We start from the raw sequence: 16,470 nt of genomic DNA, 5'->3' as shown, positions 1-16,470 counted from the left end.
CCTCCAGGATCAATAAAATAAGTAACACTCTTTGAGGAAGTCAACAGGGGTTGTTCTATGGGAGACTTTCTCCCTCATTTGAGTCTGGAATTTCCGTTTCTGGTTCAATGCTCCTTTGAGCAGCAAATCACTTTGATTTCATATCCTCATCACCATGGATCCCTATTTGAGTCCCCTACTACTTCTTATGAATGCCCATCCACACCCCTGGGTCCCCATTCCCACCCATCCCAGATCCTTGTCCCCATCTCCTGTCTCGATCCCCATCCCTACCCCTGGATCCCCATTCCCACCCATCCCAGACCCTTGTCCCCATCTCCTGTCTCGATCCCCATCCCTACCCCTGGATCCCCATTCCCACCCATCCCAGACCCTTGTCCCCATCTCCTGTCTCGATCTCCATCCCTACCCCTGGGTGCACCCTCCGGACCCCCGACCTCTCCTCGTACCCGCACTCTCGCGTCCAGCAGCCGCTGCCGCAGGGCGCACACCGCGTCCACGTCCTCGCAGGCCCAGGGGTTCCCGTGCAGCACGAGCCAGCGCAGCTGCAGGGGCCCCAGCGCGGGCCCTGGCGCGGGCTCCGGGCTGGTGCTGGGGCTCGGTGCCACGGTGGTGCTCGTGAGAGGGTCGCGGGGTCGCGGGTTGGGAAGGGGCCCCAGGGGGGGCAGGGGGTCGCGGGGGGGCAGGTTGAGCGCCGGCGGCGAGCGCAGGCGGTTGTTGGACAGGTCCAGCAGCTGCAGCCCCGGCAGCTCGAGCAGCAGAGCGACGTCCAGCACCAGCAGCTGGTTGCCGTGCAGGTCCAGCACCTGCAGCGAGCGAGCGCCGGCAAAGTACTGCCCGTCTGCACGAAGGGACCTGGGGAAAGGGGGCAGAGCAGCAGGAGGACTCTCTCTTTGTGGGTCTCTGTGTTCGTTACTGGTGACCGCACTGAGACTATGAACTCGCTACACTTGACCACCCGGATTAATCACGGGTGGCCAAAACCCCGATTCGAAACCAGGGACACGACAACGCCCGCTTTGCCCCGTGAACCTTGCTTTGGGTGAAACTCGTCGCTAATGTTCCTTGGGAATTTTGCGAGCACTCACGTGAGCGCGTTCCCGTGCAGGTAGAGGCGTCTCAGGTGCACGCAGCCCGCAAACGCACGGCGTGGCAGCTCTCGCAGTGCGTTCCCGTGCAGGTAGACGTCACGGAGTCGCGACAGCCTGGACAGACCCTCGGCGGGGAGGACCCGCACGCGGTTGTCGGACATGTCCAGCGTGCGCAGTGCCGGCAGGTCAGTCATCAGGTCAGCCGGAACCTCCTCCAGCTCGTTATCCTGCAGCTCTAGGACCTGGCGAGGGACCACGGGAGAGGTTTGATTTGTTGTTGATTAACACCAGGTGAAAACTCAGGAGATCAGGATAGTCTCATTTTGCAAGAGTGGCCTGGGTCAGCAACATACAAGAGGTTGGGACTCCACGTGGAGGAGGTTGGGAGGAGGTTTAGAACCCACAGTGAGGGAGGTTGGGACTCCACGTGGAGGAGGTTGGAATCCCAAGTTGAGAAGGTTTTGATCCCACATAGAGGTTGGGCGGAGGTTTAGAACCCACGTCAAAGAGGATTGGACCCCACATGGAGGAGGTTGGAGATGGTTTGGAACTCCACCTGGAGTCGCAGCAGGCCCTGGAAGACGCCTGCCTCTAGCTGGGCGACGCGCGAGGCTCGAATGCTGAGCCGCTCGAGGCTTGGCAGGCGCGCCAGGCTGCCCGCTCGCAGCACGCGAAGGCGGTTCCCTCCGAGGAAGAGCTTCTTGATGGGACGGTCGTTCTCCAGCAGGGACGGGTCCAGCAGCGGTACCTCCTCCAGCCCCTCGTCGGCGCACTTGATCTGCCACAAGCGATTTTATTACGTCTTCTTGGTTCGTTCGGTAAAGTCACGTAGAAGGGAAATAATAAAATGATAAAAATAAAACGTAATAAAATAATTCTCACGACGTTTAGGCCACAACGCAAGCAGCCGTCCTTAGGTGAAGAACAGGTCTGTCGGAAAGACAGCGTCTGTTCTTCACCTGAGGACGGCTGCTTGCGTTGTGGCCGAAACGTCGTGAGAATTATTTTATTATGTTGTATTTTTATCATTTTATTATTTCCCTTCTACGTGACTTTACCGAAAGAACCAAGAAGATGAATCCCTGCAGTCACGAAAGCTTTAAATCGAGATTTTATTACGGTTAGAGGCTGGGGTCAGGAATAGGGGGTTAGTAAGGATAGGGTCAGGAACTGGTTTAGGTATATGGATAGCTTTAATTAGGCAAGGATTGGGATGAGGATTTTGGTGAGGGTTAGATATGGCATTATATGTGTTAATGTTTGATTACTACTGTATATATGTTTGGGTGAAGCGTGGGGCGGGGGGGGGCACGGGGGGACAATGTCCCTTTAGAGTGGACAGCTTTATTTATTTTCGTTAGTTTGCAATTGTGATTAAAATTGATTATATGCACCTGAGGTTCCTAATGTGAGGGACAAAGCGAACCCCACCCCAACAATATAGAGGGTACTTCAAATTTTTGTAACACTTATACGGTACTATCGTTTTCATGGAAAAAGAACGGATAATACTACACTGAAACATTTTCACAAATGTATCTTGATAGCTTCAAAGAGTTTGCCCCACTTGCTCGCCATCGTTGTCAACGCGTGCCTGGAATCTTCTCCAGGTGGTCTCCAGAGCTCGGAGGAAGCAGCACATTTCTCGTGATGTTGTTGCACTTTCTCAGAGGTGTTCACATTTTTTTGAAGCGCCCCCCTTTGGATTTAATAACCCTGCATAATATATCCTCAATTGTTGACAACATTAAATCGGGTCAGTCGGTATTAAACATGTTCGTTTATCAAACATGTATAAATGCGTACAAAGTTTTAGATTTGCTACAGCTTGTGCCTGCTAAATCGACGACATGAAACACGCGGGCAACGTTATATATTTATTTATCGATTGTGCGATCGATTGCCCAGGTCTGCGCCCGCCACACCGGAGCAATCGATCGCTCGCTCACACGAATACAGAATATTCATAATGTTTGTGTTGGACGGTTGAACATGTTTTAATAACCTCTTGATTTGATGATTTCATACGTTTGGTCGACAGTTGAAGACGCATCAAAATACGTAGGTTAACGTTTTGCCGGAAAATGTTGAGGATTATGCGGCGTACGTTTGGGGCCGTCCATAAATGACGTCACGCGATTTTGGACGATTTTTGACCCTCCCCCCCCCTTCGTCACACGACGTCACAAAAAGTCAGACCCCCCTCCTCAAATATGACGTCACAAAACTCTGCCCACCTCCCCCCCAAAATAAAACATGCTTCAAATCGCTTTAAACTATTGTCATTCTAGTGCGTATTTAATGTGGCGCTGCACTCTGATGTTGTAGAAGAAAACATTTATTAAAAAGTCTATTTAATTAAGTAGAACGTGTTGTCTCTATTTATTTAAAGTTGCGCATTTTGATGTGACGTCACATTTCTCACCCCCCTCGTCACACATCGTCACAAATGTCTGACCCCCCCCCTCCCCCCAGGTGCGTGACGTCATTTATGGACGGTCCCTTTACATGTACGGTACTGTGCAGTATTGCCGAAAAATTAAACATTTATATACTTCATCAGAAATCAAACATAGCAAGACATATTCCTTCGCTAAAAAATTTAAGGATTGTTTCGTATTTAATGTTTTTTTTTGGACCCAGTTTTCGTTTTCTAAAAGCTATCGAAAGTCTCTGGCTTCTACGTCACTTCCGTCCGCCATAGGTTCAATCGTCTAATTTATGCACAACGGAAATGCAGTGCGCACGAATGTATACTGTTTTATTTTTACGTTAATAATCTTCGTATACATATGAATATCCGTCAAGGGAACACTAATCCGAATTTGTATCGCATTATGGTGATGTATTTTTAAAATAAAACTAAATGTTAGGCTGCGAAGTAAGGGACCCATAGGATAAAGCGATCAGGTGGTGGTATATGTACCCACGTGTGGGGATACAAAAGTTAACTCTGGTTTCTCTTCAAAGCGAATAAATCTTTCGCCTTTTACTAAAGATTTCCGTGGAGAGGAACAATCCAAGGAGATTGAAACCAATTTTTCGTTACCCTGCTCCGGCAGGGTTCCTTTGTCAAAACAAAATGAGATTTAAACACATTCCTGCGGAGGGAGCTGGTAGGAACGTTGGGTTACTCGGTCAATGTCCAGGGTCAACAGCGGCGTGGTGTATTCCGCAAATATGCTTGACTGTGAGGGCCGGGCACAAGCCGGCGTGAGTAGGTTAAACGTTGAGTTTTATAAGAACACCACGGGGTGACCAGCCCCTCCCCACCCAGCCCCCCCCTGCACGACGGACGGACACAATAATCCCCTACCAGTAACATGCCATATATAAAGGCTATGTAGCACGCACATCATTTGTTGCTGAATATTAGTTTTTGGAGGAACTTTATACATTGCACGCGAGTGGACGATGTTTATAAAGTACATGCTATGAATAAAACATGTTAATCTACCTTTGCAAGCTGACTGAAGGTCCTGCAATGGATTCGAGATAGGATAAGGGTTAAGGATGGTGTTGGAGATTTGGGTAACCCTATACTCATGGTTAAGGATTGGGTGGGTCCTAGTGTGTGCATCAGTGTGTGCATGGGTCATATGTATGATTCCTATTCACGGCCAATACCAGTGATGATAATTATCTGAACCGATCTTGGGCCTCCTCTAGGTCGACTCAGCCTCAAATGAGTACCTGGTGTGGCATGTAAACATCGCCACTGGGGAAACAAAGGCGGCCGGGCGTGGTTTTTGGCCACCCACCCCCTCGTGTGCCGTGGCGGCCTTCATAGGCGCTACTCGCTAACAGCACTTGCCCCAACAGTCTGTTCAGGCTCTGCTTGGCGCCTTTATCTTTATCTGTCACCGTGCCGATATGTGTCAGTACAAATGCGCGTCATGTCACTGTCGTAGTGTGCGTGTGTGTCTACATGGGGAGCTGTGTGCGTGTGTGTCTACATGGGGAGCTGTGTGCGTGTGTGTCTACATGGGGAGCTGTGCGCGTGTGTGTCTACATGGGGAGCTGTGTGCGTGTGTCTATAACCCAGCGACCCGAGATCGCTTCCTGCTCACGGCCAACACCAGTGACATCGATTATCTGCACCGGTTCTGGGCCTCCCCTAGGTCGACTCAGCCTCAAATGAGTACCTGGTGCGATGTATAAACATCGCCACTGGGGAGACAAAGGCGGCCAGGCGTGGTGCTTGCCACCCACCCCCTCGTGTGCCGTGCTGGGCTTTATAGATGCTGTTAAGGCTATATGGGGGATTTTATTTTGTATTTTGTGTGTTACACTGATTGTGTGTCGCAATGCGTGCGTGTCGCTGGGAGTGTGTGAAGCTGCCGTGACTCACGTAGTCCCTCCAGCACTCACGGCACGGGCACGGCGCCAGCACCGAGCCCAGCGCGCACAGCACCAGCAGCAGCAGCTGCTGCTCCATGCCAGCGGACAGCTCCCCACACAGCCAGCCCCGAGGCAGACAGCTGTCGATGTGAACAGCTACCGATACAGACAGTTCACTCGACAGACAGCTTCCCACACAGCCAGCCCCGAGGCAGACAGCTGTCGATATGAACAGCTGCCTATACAGACAGTTCACTCGACAGACAGCTGCTCACACAGACCACCCCCGAGACAGACAGCTACTGGGGCAGACAGCTCCCCGCAGAGACAGCCTCCAAAGCAGACAGCTCCCATAAACAGACAGCTCCCTTAGACACACAACTCCCTTAGACAGACAGCTCCCTGTACAGACACACAGCTCCCCACACAGACAGCTCCTTAGACACACAGCTCTCTCGACCAGTAGCTCCCCACACAGACAGCTTATAAGCCACTGCCTCCCGTACTTATCGCTACCCTCGTCCTCTCGCTCTCTCTCCCCGGGGCTGTTGCTGGAGGCGCGTACGTGGTGATGTGGGGCAGGTGGGGCAGGTGGTGGAGTGCCATGGGCCCTCTCTCCCCCCACCTCTGCTCTAAGTCCTCGCTGCTTACAATGGCAAATGGCTCTTCTGCAGAGAGTCAGAGAAGCCCTTCAAGGTGATGCCCAGCTGAGCTCCCACGCGAAGCATTCAACAGAACCCGCAAGTGCGTTCCGTGCAATTGGCTGTGGTTGAACCCTCAATGGTCTCCAGGGTGCTTGTGTGGAGGGCTCTTGGCTTGCACAGCACAAGTTTGTCATCAGGCAAACATGGCAGCAGAGGCGATTCGTCGACTCGGTCGATTAATCGACGCGAAACAAATGGCTGGACTCGATCGCTTGTTTCGCGATGGTCGTTTGAGCTCCTTCGGAAATGCCGACAGCTCAATCTGCCCCCCCCAAGACGGGAAACCCCCCGGCTCCCTCCCCACGTGATGTGTGCTCAAGCACGGTACGACGATTTTCAGTGATTTGCCAATGGAATATTGTATGATAACATACATTCCACGACGCCTCCTTCTTGTGTACATCTCTCCATCGGCCAGTCATCTCAGTCAGTCAACCCATGGCACATGAGTCTGTCCCGTGGCCTCCTGCCAGCGGGCGTTCGACACTTCACGTGACCTTAAAGTGCACCTAGCCTGGCACAAGCGCCGTCGTGACGTCACGGCTTAGTGGCGAATGGCGGTTGTTGTTGTTGTAGTTCAACGGTCAGCACGCTGCGCTGCGAATCCCCGACGACGCCCGGTTCGATTACCGCTCACGTTCTGCACCACTGACGGATTTGTATCTGAACCGGACCTCTCCTAGGTCGACTCGGCCTCAAATGAGTACCTGGTGCGGGCGTGGTGCTGGCCACCCACCCAGCCCCTTGTGTGCCGTGCCGACCTTCATAGGTGCTCGCCTACAGTCTGTTCAGGCCATGCGGGGGGACCCTTCGTCTTTGTAAATGTACGTGCATAAATACAGGGTGATAATAGGGGGTTTCCCTTTTTTTCTGGCAACAAAACTGAAACCTTTTTTTACAAGGAATCATGTGTGCATTAACCACAATACTTGTGGTGAAAATGCAAACAAAAAGCACACTCTGATAATCTATGCATTGTCCTTGAAACTGATTGGTTCACACCAGAGACGGCTTTCTTTTGAACCTCGTCTCAATTGGTGCTAGACCAGAGGACGCCAAAAGGCGTACAGCTCAAAGACAACGCACTATCAAAGTAATGAGGGCTCGGGGTAAGCATCTACATCATTAGGGGAAAACCACTATTATTATATTTTGGTACTGGCAAAGGAGGTCTAATGATATATACAGGGTGCTTCGAATAAATGTTAACACTTACATGGGACTGTCGTTTTTAATGGAAAAAATAACGGATAATACTACGCTGTAGCATGATAACAATTGTCATTTTAACAGCTTCAAAAAGTCAAAGAGTCTGCCCCACTTGGTCGCCGTCGTTGTCAACGCGTGGCCTGGAATCTTCTCCAGGTGGTCTCCACAGCCCGGAGGAGGCAGCACATTTCTTGTGGTTTTGTTGCAAATTCTCAGAAGTGTTAAACCAAATTTGAAGCATCCTTACTCTTTGGTTCTTTCGGTAAAGTCACGTAGGTATAATAAAATATAAATTATATAAAATAAAGTTTTATACCTACGTGGCTTTACCGAAAGAACCAACGAGTATGGATCCCTGCAGTCACGAAAGCTTCAACTCAAGATTGAAGCACCCTGGACATGCAAATTGATGTCCTCGTGGACCACACAGCCAAGTGACCCAAATGGCGCAACTTCAAACCGAACCCGTCCTGGGCTACCCTTGATGTCGACTCAGCCACAAAGGGGTCGCGTCGCGCTGTGTTTGTGCTCGCCGTGTGCTGGCGAGAGACCGAGGCAGGGTCGGTGACCACCGCGCTTCGTGCCCGGAAGCTCACGCAGAACAAGGTGTTGCATCATCATCGTCGTCGTCGTCTCTCTCGTGGTGGCCAAAGAGGCACGGGGGGTGGGGGAAATTTTCGCAAGCCGAGGGGGGAGTCTCTTGCCTCAGTGGGATAGGAGGCCCGGGTCACCGACCCACAACGAAGTCGTCGATCGCAGCTTCCTGTCGATGCGTCGATCTGACGGTCCGATCGCGCCGGGTCCGTTAGGAACGCACGAACGCGTGTTTGTTGCGGTTGCACCCGACTCAAGAGCCGCATGGCTCACAGGGTTATACCTAATAAATGGAATGAAATAAATGAAATGAACCGCACCACCGCCGCCAACCAACCACTCGGTCACGTCGACCGGGCCCGCCTCTGCATCGAGTCAACAGACCCCCTGGCAGCGGGCGATTCTGCCGCATCAGCAGTGACCGCGCGTCGTGGACGCACATTTTTTTGCGCAGTCAGAACTCTGCGGTGTTTGCGTGGTCGTGACGCGCCGCGTTCCCTATTCCGAAATCGGAAACCGCGGTTTTTGCGGGGCCCCTTATCGCACCCTCTCAGGACTCAGCATGACGCCACCCCCTTCGCCGCCCCCTGCATGCCATGAGTTGTGGTCCGGAGCGAGGGGGTGGAGGGAGCAGAAGGGAGCGGAGGGATCGCCACTGAGTCGGAGACCGTGAGCCGAGAGGGACCTCTGCTGCAGGTATGCGCACGCGTCGCCTCCGCACCCGGCGTGGATGTTCACCTGGGGTGCATGTGTACCTCGTGTTAAGATCAATCTCGTGCGAATGTTCACCTGGGGTGCATGCCCACCTCGTGTTAAGATCAATCTCGTGCGAATGTTCACCTGGGGTGCATGTGCACCTCGTGTTAAGATAAATCTCGTGCGAATGTTCACCTGGGGTGCATGTGCACCTCGTGTTAAGATCAATCTCGTGCGAATGTTCACCTGGGGTGCATGTGCACCTCGTGTTAAAATAAATCTCGTGCGAATGTTCACCTGGGGTGCATGTGCACCTCGTGTTAAGATAAATCTCGTGCGAATGTTCACCTGGGGTGCATGTGCACCTCGTGTTACGATCAATCTCGTACTTCCTCGTTCCCGCGTTCACCTTACCCCGCTTCACCTACTCTGCCAGGCTAAGCTCCTGCTTAGCTTCCGAGATGCGACGTTCTCAGTGCATTCCCGGGTAATGTATGTACATGCGGGGGCCGTGATGTTTGACCATACTTCACCAGCCGGGTCAGTACAGTTCGTGAAGGTTGGGGCGGGAGGGATGAGTGCAGAACCACAGTTGTTCTGGCGGTGTTTTGTTTTGTTTGTTTATCAACCACGAGAAACACACACAGCGATACCTGGGTGGAAAAGGGGACCCCGAAGGCACGGGATAGCACCAGACTCAGCCGGGATATCAGCAGAGAAACATTGATACCAGCAGAGATAGAGATACAAGCAAAGATACCAGTAGACATGCAGAGAGACATCGGCAGAGTTACAGAGATACCAGCAAAGATAGAGACATTCCAGAAGAGATCAGGAAATACGAGCAGAGATACCAGTAGAGCTACAACGATGCCGGCAGTTACACTGAGTTTCTGGAAGTAGGTGGAGAAACGGAAGAAGAGATCATGCACATAGATTCAAGAGGCTATGGGAAAGGAACTAATCGCCTAGGCATTGGAGGCGAGAAATGTTTGTGCCACTACCAAATAAAATAGGAGGAAATACAATGTGAAACATTGCAGAAAAATGTGGTTACTTTAATTTAGCATGCAAGCAAACTCGTGGAAAAGTATTAATGAACAGAATGGCAAACAATTTACCATCCACACATCACATGTATCCACCCGTCAACTCACCATTCACTCCCCAATCTACACCTCCATAAACTCACCCACACAATCATCCACTCACCTTTTCACACAACCATTAACTTACCCATCCACTCACCCATCCACAATTCAATAAACTCACCCACCCACACATTCATCTGCACCTCCATAAACTCACCCACCCACACAATCGACTCACCCACCCACACTCACAACCACAAATACAAAGAACCCCCGTAAAACCTTAACAGACTGTTGGGGCAAGTGCTATTAGCGAGCACCTATGAAGGCCGGCACGACACGCGAGGGGATGGGTGGCCAGCACCACGACCGGACGCCTTTGTCTCCCCAGTGACGATGTTTACACACCGCACCAGGTACTCATTTGAGACTGAGTCGACCTAGGGGAGGCCCAGAACCGGTTCAGATAATCGTCACCGGTGTTTGTCGCCGTGAGCGCGAATCGAACTCGGGTGGCCGGGTTCGTAGCAGCAGCGCGCTAACCGCTCCGCCACCGCTCCCCCATCCACAGCCCTCAGGCGCTCGCAGCTCGCGGGGCGCTGGGGTTCGTGACGTCACACATCCAGTACCCCTCGCTTTACGAAGGGGGCGCGTTCTTAAAAATTAACGCGTAAACACGAAATTTGGTAAATCGTGATGGCTTTTCCCCATTAATTTTATGAAAGTAAAAAAAAGGATGTCATTGCAACTCTACGCCTAACCGAAAAATTTACACACCTCTATCGATTTTCACACCACAACAACAAAGAAGATACATATTAGAATGATCGAACGTTAATTTATTTAAAACGAAAATAATTATCCTTTTCAGGGAACTCTCCGTAAAAATCTGCACGTCGGAATGCCTGGACAGGTGACGACGTGGAGACGTCAGTGTTTCACTGCAGCGACTCCGTGACGCTGTCGCGGAAGAGGATGCTGCCCCAGCCTCCGGGGCGGCTCCTCGTTTGATGGCCTCGTGGCGATTGCTGCTGTGGCATTTCGTTCACGCGGAAAAATTCGATGATTTGGCAATCGCGTTCACGCGAAATTCCGTGAACCGAACGTTCGTAAATCGATGGATACGCTACGGTAAACCCAATCGAATCCATATCCTTATAGACAAACAAAAGATCAAGCTCATGATTCTAACGCCACGATTAAACTTAACGTTAATTGAAATTATACCATTTGCATATTACAGTCTTTGGTTCTTTCAGTAAAGTCACGTAGGTATAAAAAAAAAAAATTTGATTATTTTGAAAAAAATTTTTACAAGTTTTTTCTTTTCTTTTATACCTACGTGACTTTACCGAAAGAACCAAAGAGTATGGAACATTGCAGTCACGAAAACTTCAAATCAAGATTAAATACAACATTCTCTTCTGCCAGCAAGAGGGCTGGAGGGGCGGTTCAAGGTTTGGCCTGTTGTGCAATGAAACCGACCACCTGTCTGATGATGATGATGATGGTGTGTGCATTGTTTTTAAATCCTTTATATTAAGTTCGCTTGCTTGCTTAGGTCCGTGCAAATATTTCGATCGTTTTTTAACCCACTTCCCGTGATCCAATCGAGCTGACATTTTCCACACAGACTCGTTGTGCGTGACAATTAATGTTCGTGAAAAAAAAATTCAAAAATTTTACACTTTTTAGGACAAAAATATTATATTTAATTACCAATTGCTTAATGGTGCAATGCAATCATCTGACCCATAGGTGGCAGCCATCTCAAGCCAGAGGACGAGAGGACTCTAGCCGCCACGCATATAAAGGATTTATAGTGAAAAACTTTGTTTTTACCGGTTATACTTATTCCTCAACGCTCACGCCGCACTCCCTTTCCCAGCACAGGAAGCAGTCACCAAGGGCAGCTATGGCGGGGCAGCAGGAGCAGCAGCAGGAGCAGCAGCAGGAGCAGCAGCACAACGGCGTGGCAGAGACGCCGCACGAGTCGCCGAGGACAGCCATGTTTGCGTACAGCGGGATTCTGTTCCCCAGCAACATCCACAGCGCCGAGACGCTGGGCTACGCGCGCGAGTTCCCCGTGCGCTCCGATGACCTCTTCGTGGTCACCTACCCCAAATCAGGTGCGCGTCGCTCGCCCGCGTCGCTCCACGCAGTGGCGTGACGCGCGCGGGTCGGGCAGTGGGGTGCCCCTGCCCCTGACCCTGACCGCTGGTGGCCAAAGCTACGGGTTGGGTGTCCCCTTGACAGCCACCGTGAGATTTGTTTTCAACAACAGTGTCAAAGAACCAACCACTTGTTTAAAACGCGGGTTGAATTTTTTTAACGAGAATATTTAGTTGACGTTCTACGGCTGTTGTTGCTGGTGGGAGACTCTTTTTCCTGTGCCAGTGTACAGGTGTGTGGGCACCATTCACCTGTGCCAGTGTACAGGTGTGTGGGCACCATTTACCTGTACACGGAAGAAGCCCCGTGGTTGTACTGTGATTCTATGCTCTTACATCTATGCTGCGCACCTGCACCAACCCGTACTGGCCACACGTAGTCCACTAACCCTGCACGAGACCTGCACTCGGCATGGACAGGCCCTCGATTGGCAAATGGGGCCGTACAAGGACATGCACGTTGCAGAGTTGCCACAATTAGTTCTGTACAGGTTGTATAGTGGGGGATGATTAGAACACTCGTGGCAAGCATAAGGGATGTGCACAACAGTTCGATAATTAATTTTACAGTAATCCGCACATCATACTGGCAGCGCAGCAAGGCACACAAAAGTAAACAAATCAAACCAAAACAATCACAAAGTTACGGTAAACCGATATATCGATAAAATCGTCATGTCGTGACAATTGGAATCGTATCGCATCGTGGTAAAACGACATCGCGGCGACGCTGCAACAACATTGCCCCGCGTGCGCGCGCACGTCACAGGCACGACGTGGATGCAGGAGATCGTGACCCTGGTGTACAGCGACGGAGACATGGGCCCCGTGCAGTCGGTGCCCAATTGGGAGCGGGTTCCCTGGCTGGAGCAGGACACGGGCAGAAAGCACCTGGAGCATCGCGCCTCTCCCCGCCTCATCACCACCCACCTGCCCTTCCAGCTGGCGCCACGTGAGATCGGCCAAGCCAAGGCCAAGGTGTGTTGACGGGGAGCGGGGGGGAGGTCGTCTCCATGACTGGCTGCCCTCGGTCTGTTGCAGTTTTCCACTTTGTGTCCTTCCGACAGATAATCCCGAATGTTCCGAGCGAGCTTTGTCGTACGTGCCTTTAGCTTTGCTCGCGTTTATATTCGAGTTCAGACCTTAAAGATGCAAGGTTATTCATGAGTGTGTACAGCATTGCCTGCTGTGAAAATAAATAAATAATCACACGGAACAAAAGCCCGAAAGGGTGCATGAAGAATAATGGAGAAGTGCATGCTCGGAATTACACCGAGATGTACAATCAGTCATACTGACTGTCAGGAAAGGTGTCGCGAGAAGGGATGATGGCATGGCCGGTGGACGAGACGAGAGACAGCTTCGTGATATCGTGACAACCTCACTGACGGTCGCCCCGTGTCCTCGTCTGGAGAAGGTCATTTACATGGCGAGGAACCCCAGGGACATCCTCGTGTCCTCCTACAACTTCCACAAGATCGCCCGCTTCCTGGAGGAGCCCGGCACCTGGGAGGAATTTTACGACAAGTTCTGTGAAGGCAAAGGTAGGGAGGAGGAGGGCCGGCTGTGGGACAGATTAATGTAATCGTTGCACCACGAATACCAAAGCAGCCAACCCTTGTCTCTTCGGAGTGCTGATGTTTTCACACCGCACCGAGTATTCGGTTAAAGTTGAGTGATTGTCGGGGAGGCCAAGGACCGGTTGAGTCCACTTGCTGATGATGTTGGTCCGGCTGCAAGACCTCTTACTGTTGTTGCAATTGCAAAATAAATATTAATTGCGATTGAAATTCATGAGAACTGCACAATCACAGTGGTGGTTGACTTCTGGCGTGGTGGTCCCGGCGTTCCCGCAGTGCTGTTCGGCTCCTGGTTCGAGCACGTCAGGGGCTGGCTTGAGAACCGAGACAAGGTGGACCTCTTCTTCGTGTCCTACGAGGACCTGCACCGGGTGAGGATGACGACGAGGATCATTGGCAGGCGCCTACGAGCCCCGACCCACGACATGAGACTTGTGGAGGTCGTAGGGTCACGGTGACCTCGACAGCAGCAGCACGTTTGCGACAGTTTCACGGTGCGGCCGCCCTGGTTAATGCTGCGCATGTATTAACCATCAGTGCTACGCCGCCGACTGCTTCGGCGAACGTGAAGGGATCCCGGTGGACGCGATTTGAAACCGAGCAGGCCACGTGTGCCGTGGTCATGGTCCAAATTAGGAAAATTCCACCAAAAGATTACTCCAAAATGGGATTGCACAGAGCAACGTCGCCCCGTGAAGCACGGTGCCTTCGCGATAGCCCTGCGCTGTAAGAATGTTTCGAAAACCAAATGTAGTGGTGATGTGATGAGATGGTGATGTGATGAGATGGTGATGTGATGAGATGGTGATGTGATGAGATGGTGATGTGATGAGATGGTGATGTGATGAGATGGTGACATCTATCGAGTGCGCAGGCCGTGCAACGGCACCAGGGCCCAAGTGACTGTGGAGGAACCCAAGCAGCGGGCAACTGAGAGAAGGGGAAATTGCAAAAGTCTCCCCCGTCCCCACTCCATCTCAATCCTCTCACCGTGGGCCCACGCTAACCGCCCCACGCCACGTATCGTTCCCGTTTTGTTCGCGGCGGCAATCGGGAGAGCGCAGGACTTGGAGGGGGTCGTGCGCCGACTGTGCCGCTTCGTGGGCCGGGAGGCGAGCGACCGGCTCACGGAGGTTGTCGCCTCCCACTGCCGCTTCTCCAGCATGAGGGAGAGCCGCATGGTCAACTACTCGCTCGTCCCCGAGCAGTGGATCGACCACAAGCGCGGCAGCTTCATGCGCAAGGGTGCGTGCGCAGTGCGGTCTGTAGTGCTGTGTGTTTGCATAGGGCCCACGCTTCTTTTGAGGCACCCATAATATTATCAGACATCCCTAATCGCACCTCCGATTAGCACGGTTGGCTACGTACGGTGCGAAAGAAGTTCAACATACAGTACATACATACGTATTGTTTGATTGTCTCCGCGAGTTTCTTCGTGTATGTCTGTTTCTATCTCTTTCTCTCAACCTTTCTCTGTGCCTATCTCACATTTCCACGTCGGTCTCTTTGTCCATTTCTATCCATGTCCGTGTCTGTACCTGTCTTTGTATCTGTAGCACAATCTGTGCCATCTGCGTGGAACTGAATGCCGTACTCTCACATGCACGGTGTATTTTATCCGGTTTCCACCCACACAAATCCAAACACTCATGAACGTTGTTTTTCCCGCACCTCCAATTAGCACGGTTGGCTACGTACCGGTACGAAAGAAGTTCAGCATACGGACATTGACCAAACATCCCAACGTAGCAAAACCCAGATTGGAAAAATTGCCTCGTGGCTCCATGTGGATTTCCTCGGTAGTGAAAATAACAACATATACATGACCTTGCCCCCACGTCTGTGTGTCGGCAGGAGTGGTCGGCGACTGGAAGACTCAGTTCACGGTGGCTCAGAGCGAGCACTTTGACGAGCTGTACGAGGAGCGGATGCGAGGAGTGACGATGAGCACCTCGTCAGAGACCCTGGAGCCGTGACGCGTCACGGGGGGGTGAGGGGTGCCACGTGGCTCAGTGGTGCACCCAGGAAAAAAGAAACCGTTCAGAGGCAGGAATTTATTGCCAAGGAATTATTGGATATATGCTGAGTTTTCATCGTCTCATATTAATTGTACTGCATCGAACTTTAAATATGCATCGATAATTAAGTTTTTTGCAGTTTAAAATTTCTAAAATAAAAAATGGTCTGATATACAATGGCCATCCAATGTTTTTAAACAGATTAATATAGTGGCCTCTCATGGCTGGAGGGCTCCTATATTATTAGCGATGAAGAATCGATATCAATCGCCGAGTCAACGCATTGTTCCATGCCTACCGTTTAGCTTAACCATCCTGATGGGAACAGAAATTGTCAAGAATGTTACTATTACGATGTGTTTAACACATACTCTATTGATTGCTATCATTGGAATATTAAACTGTCCAGTACTTGGTGTGGTACTTTGTGTGAAGCGGTGATGTTGAACACAAATGCGATAGAAAGGGTTGATTGTTGCTTCACGAACTGCTTTCAGTAACCGGTTGCACGGAATATTAAAATTGTCTCGAACAGTTGAGTGCCTCTTCTCTGCCCTCGTGAAATCGGTGTTTCTATTTTACATGTTCCCGAAATCGATCTGTGGAAAATCCTATTATCTGCTCATTTACTCTTCCTAGTGTCCAGTCTCCACGCTTATTCAAGAATAAGGTGTCTCACGGGGAGTGCCCTGGGTATGTCGCATTTCTTTCGCACCGTACGTCTCTCTGGCCCCGAGCAGCCCACAGAACACCCCGACACACCGCGACTGAGAAGACCGCGTGCCCCGGCCGGCGAGACATCACCCAACCCGACTTCTCACACTCGGCGGCGTCACCGTCGTCCGGTAGAATGTCTCATACTAAGTTCCACGGATGTGTTTAACTGTTATTTATACAAGACCTAATTTCAAGGTCACAAGAAAAAATATATACAATTCCTGAGTCCCCATCAGACTTTTGAGTTCATTGGAAGTC

The 16,470-nt window shown here is 51.2% G+C and overlaps 1 protein-coding gene and 1 non-coding gene across 2 annotated transcripts; both read left to right on the top strand.

Moving 5' to 3' along the window:
* The first annotated feature begins 4,039 nt into the window (after positions 1-4,039).
* On the top strand, positions 4,040-4,157 carry LOC144946784 (U5 spliceosomal RNA). The gene has a single exon (XR_013639954.1). It is a non-coding gene; the product is annotated as a U5 spliceosomal RNA (small nuclear RNA).
* A 4,357-nt stretch (positions 4,158-8,514) lies between these two features.
* LOC144946739 (sulfotransferase 2A1-like) lies at positions 8,515-16,001 on the top strand. The gene is made up of 7 exons (XM_078875871.1): positions 8,515-8,635; positions 11,615-11,855; positions 12,667-12,875; positions 13,315-13,441; positions 13,754-13,848; positions 14,542-14,722; positions 15,332-16,001. Exons 2-7 carry the CDS (start codon positions 11,642-11,644, stop codon positions 15,451-15,453), a joined length of 948 nt encoding a protein of 315 aa, XP_078731997.1. The 5' UTR covers positions 8,515-8,635; positions 11,615-11,641; the 3' UTR covers positions 15,454-16,001.
* The last annotated feature ends 469 nt before the right edge of the window (positions 16,002-16,470 follow it).

The sequence above is a fragment of the Lampetra fluviatilis genome, chromosome 42, assembly GCF_964198595.1.
Source record: "Lampetra fluviatilis chromosome 42, kcLamFluv1.1, whole genome shotgun sequence".
In the NCBI taxonomy this organism is placed as follows: Eukaryota; Metazoa; Chordata; class Hyperoartia; order Petromyzontiformes; family Petromyzontidae; genus Lampetra; species Lampetra fluviatilis.
The sequence above is the reverse complement of the archived record's forward strand: the minus strand, read 5'-3'. Positions and strand labels throughout refer to the sequence as shown.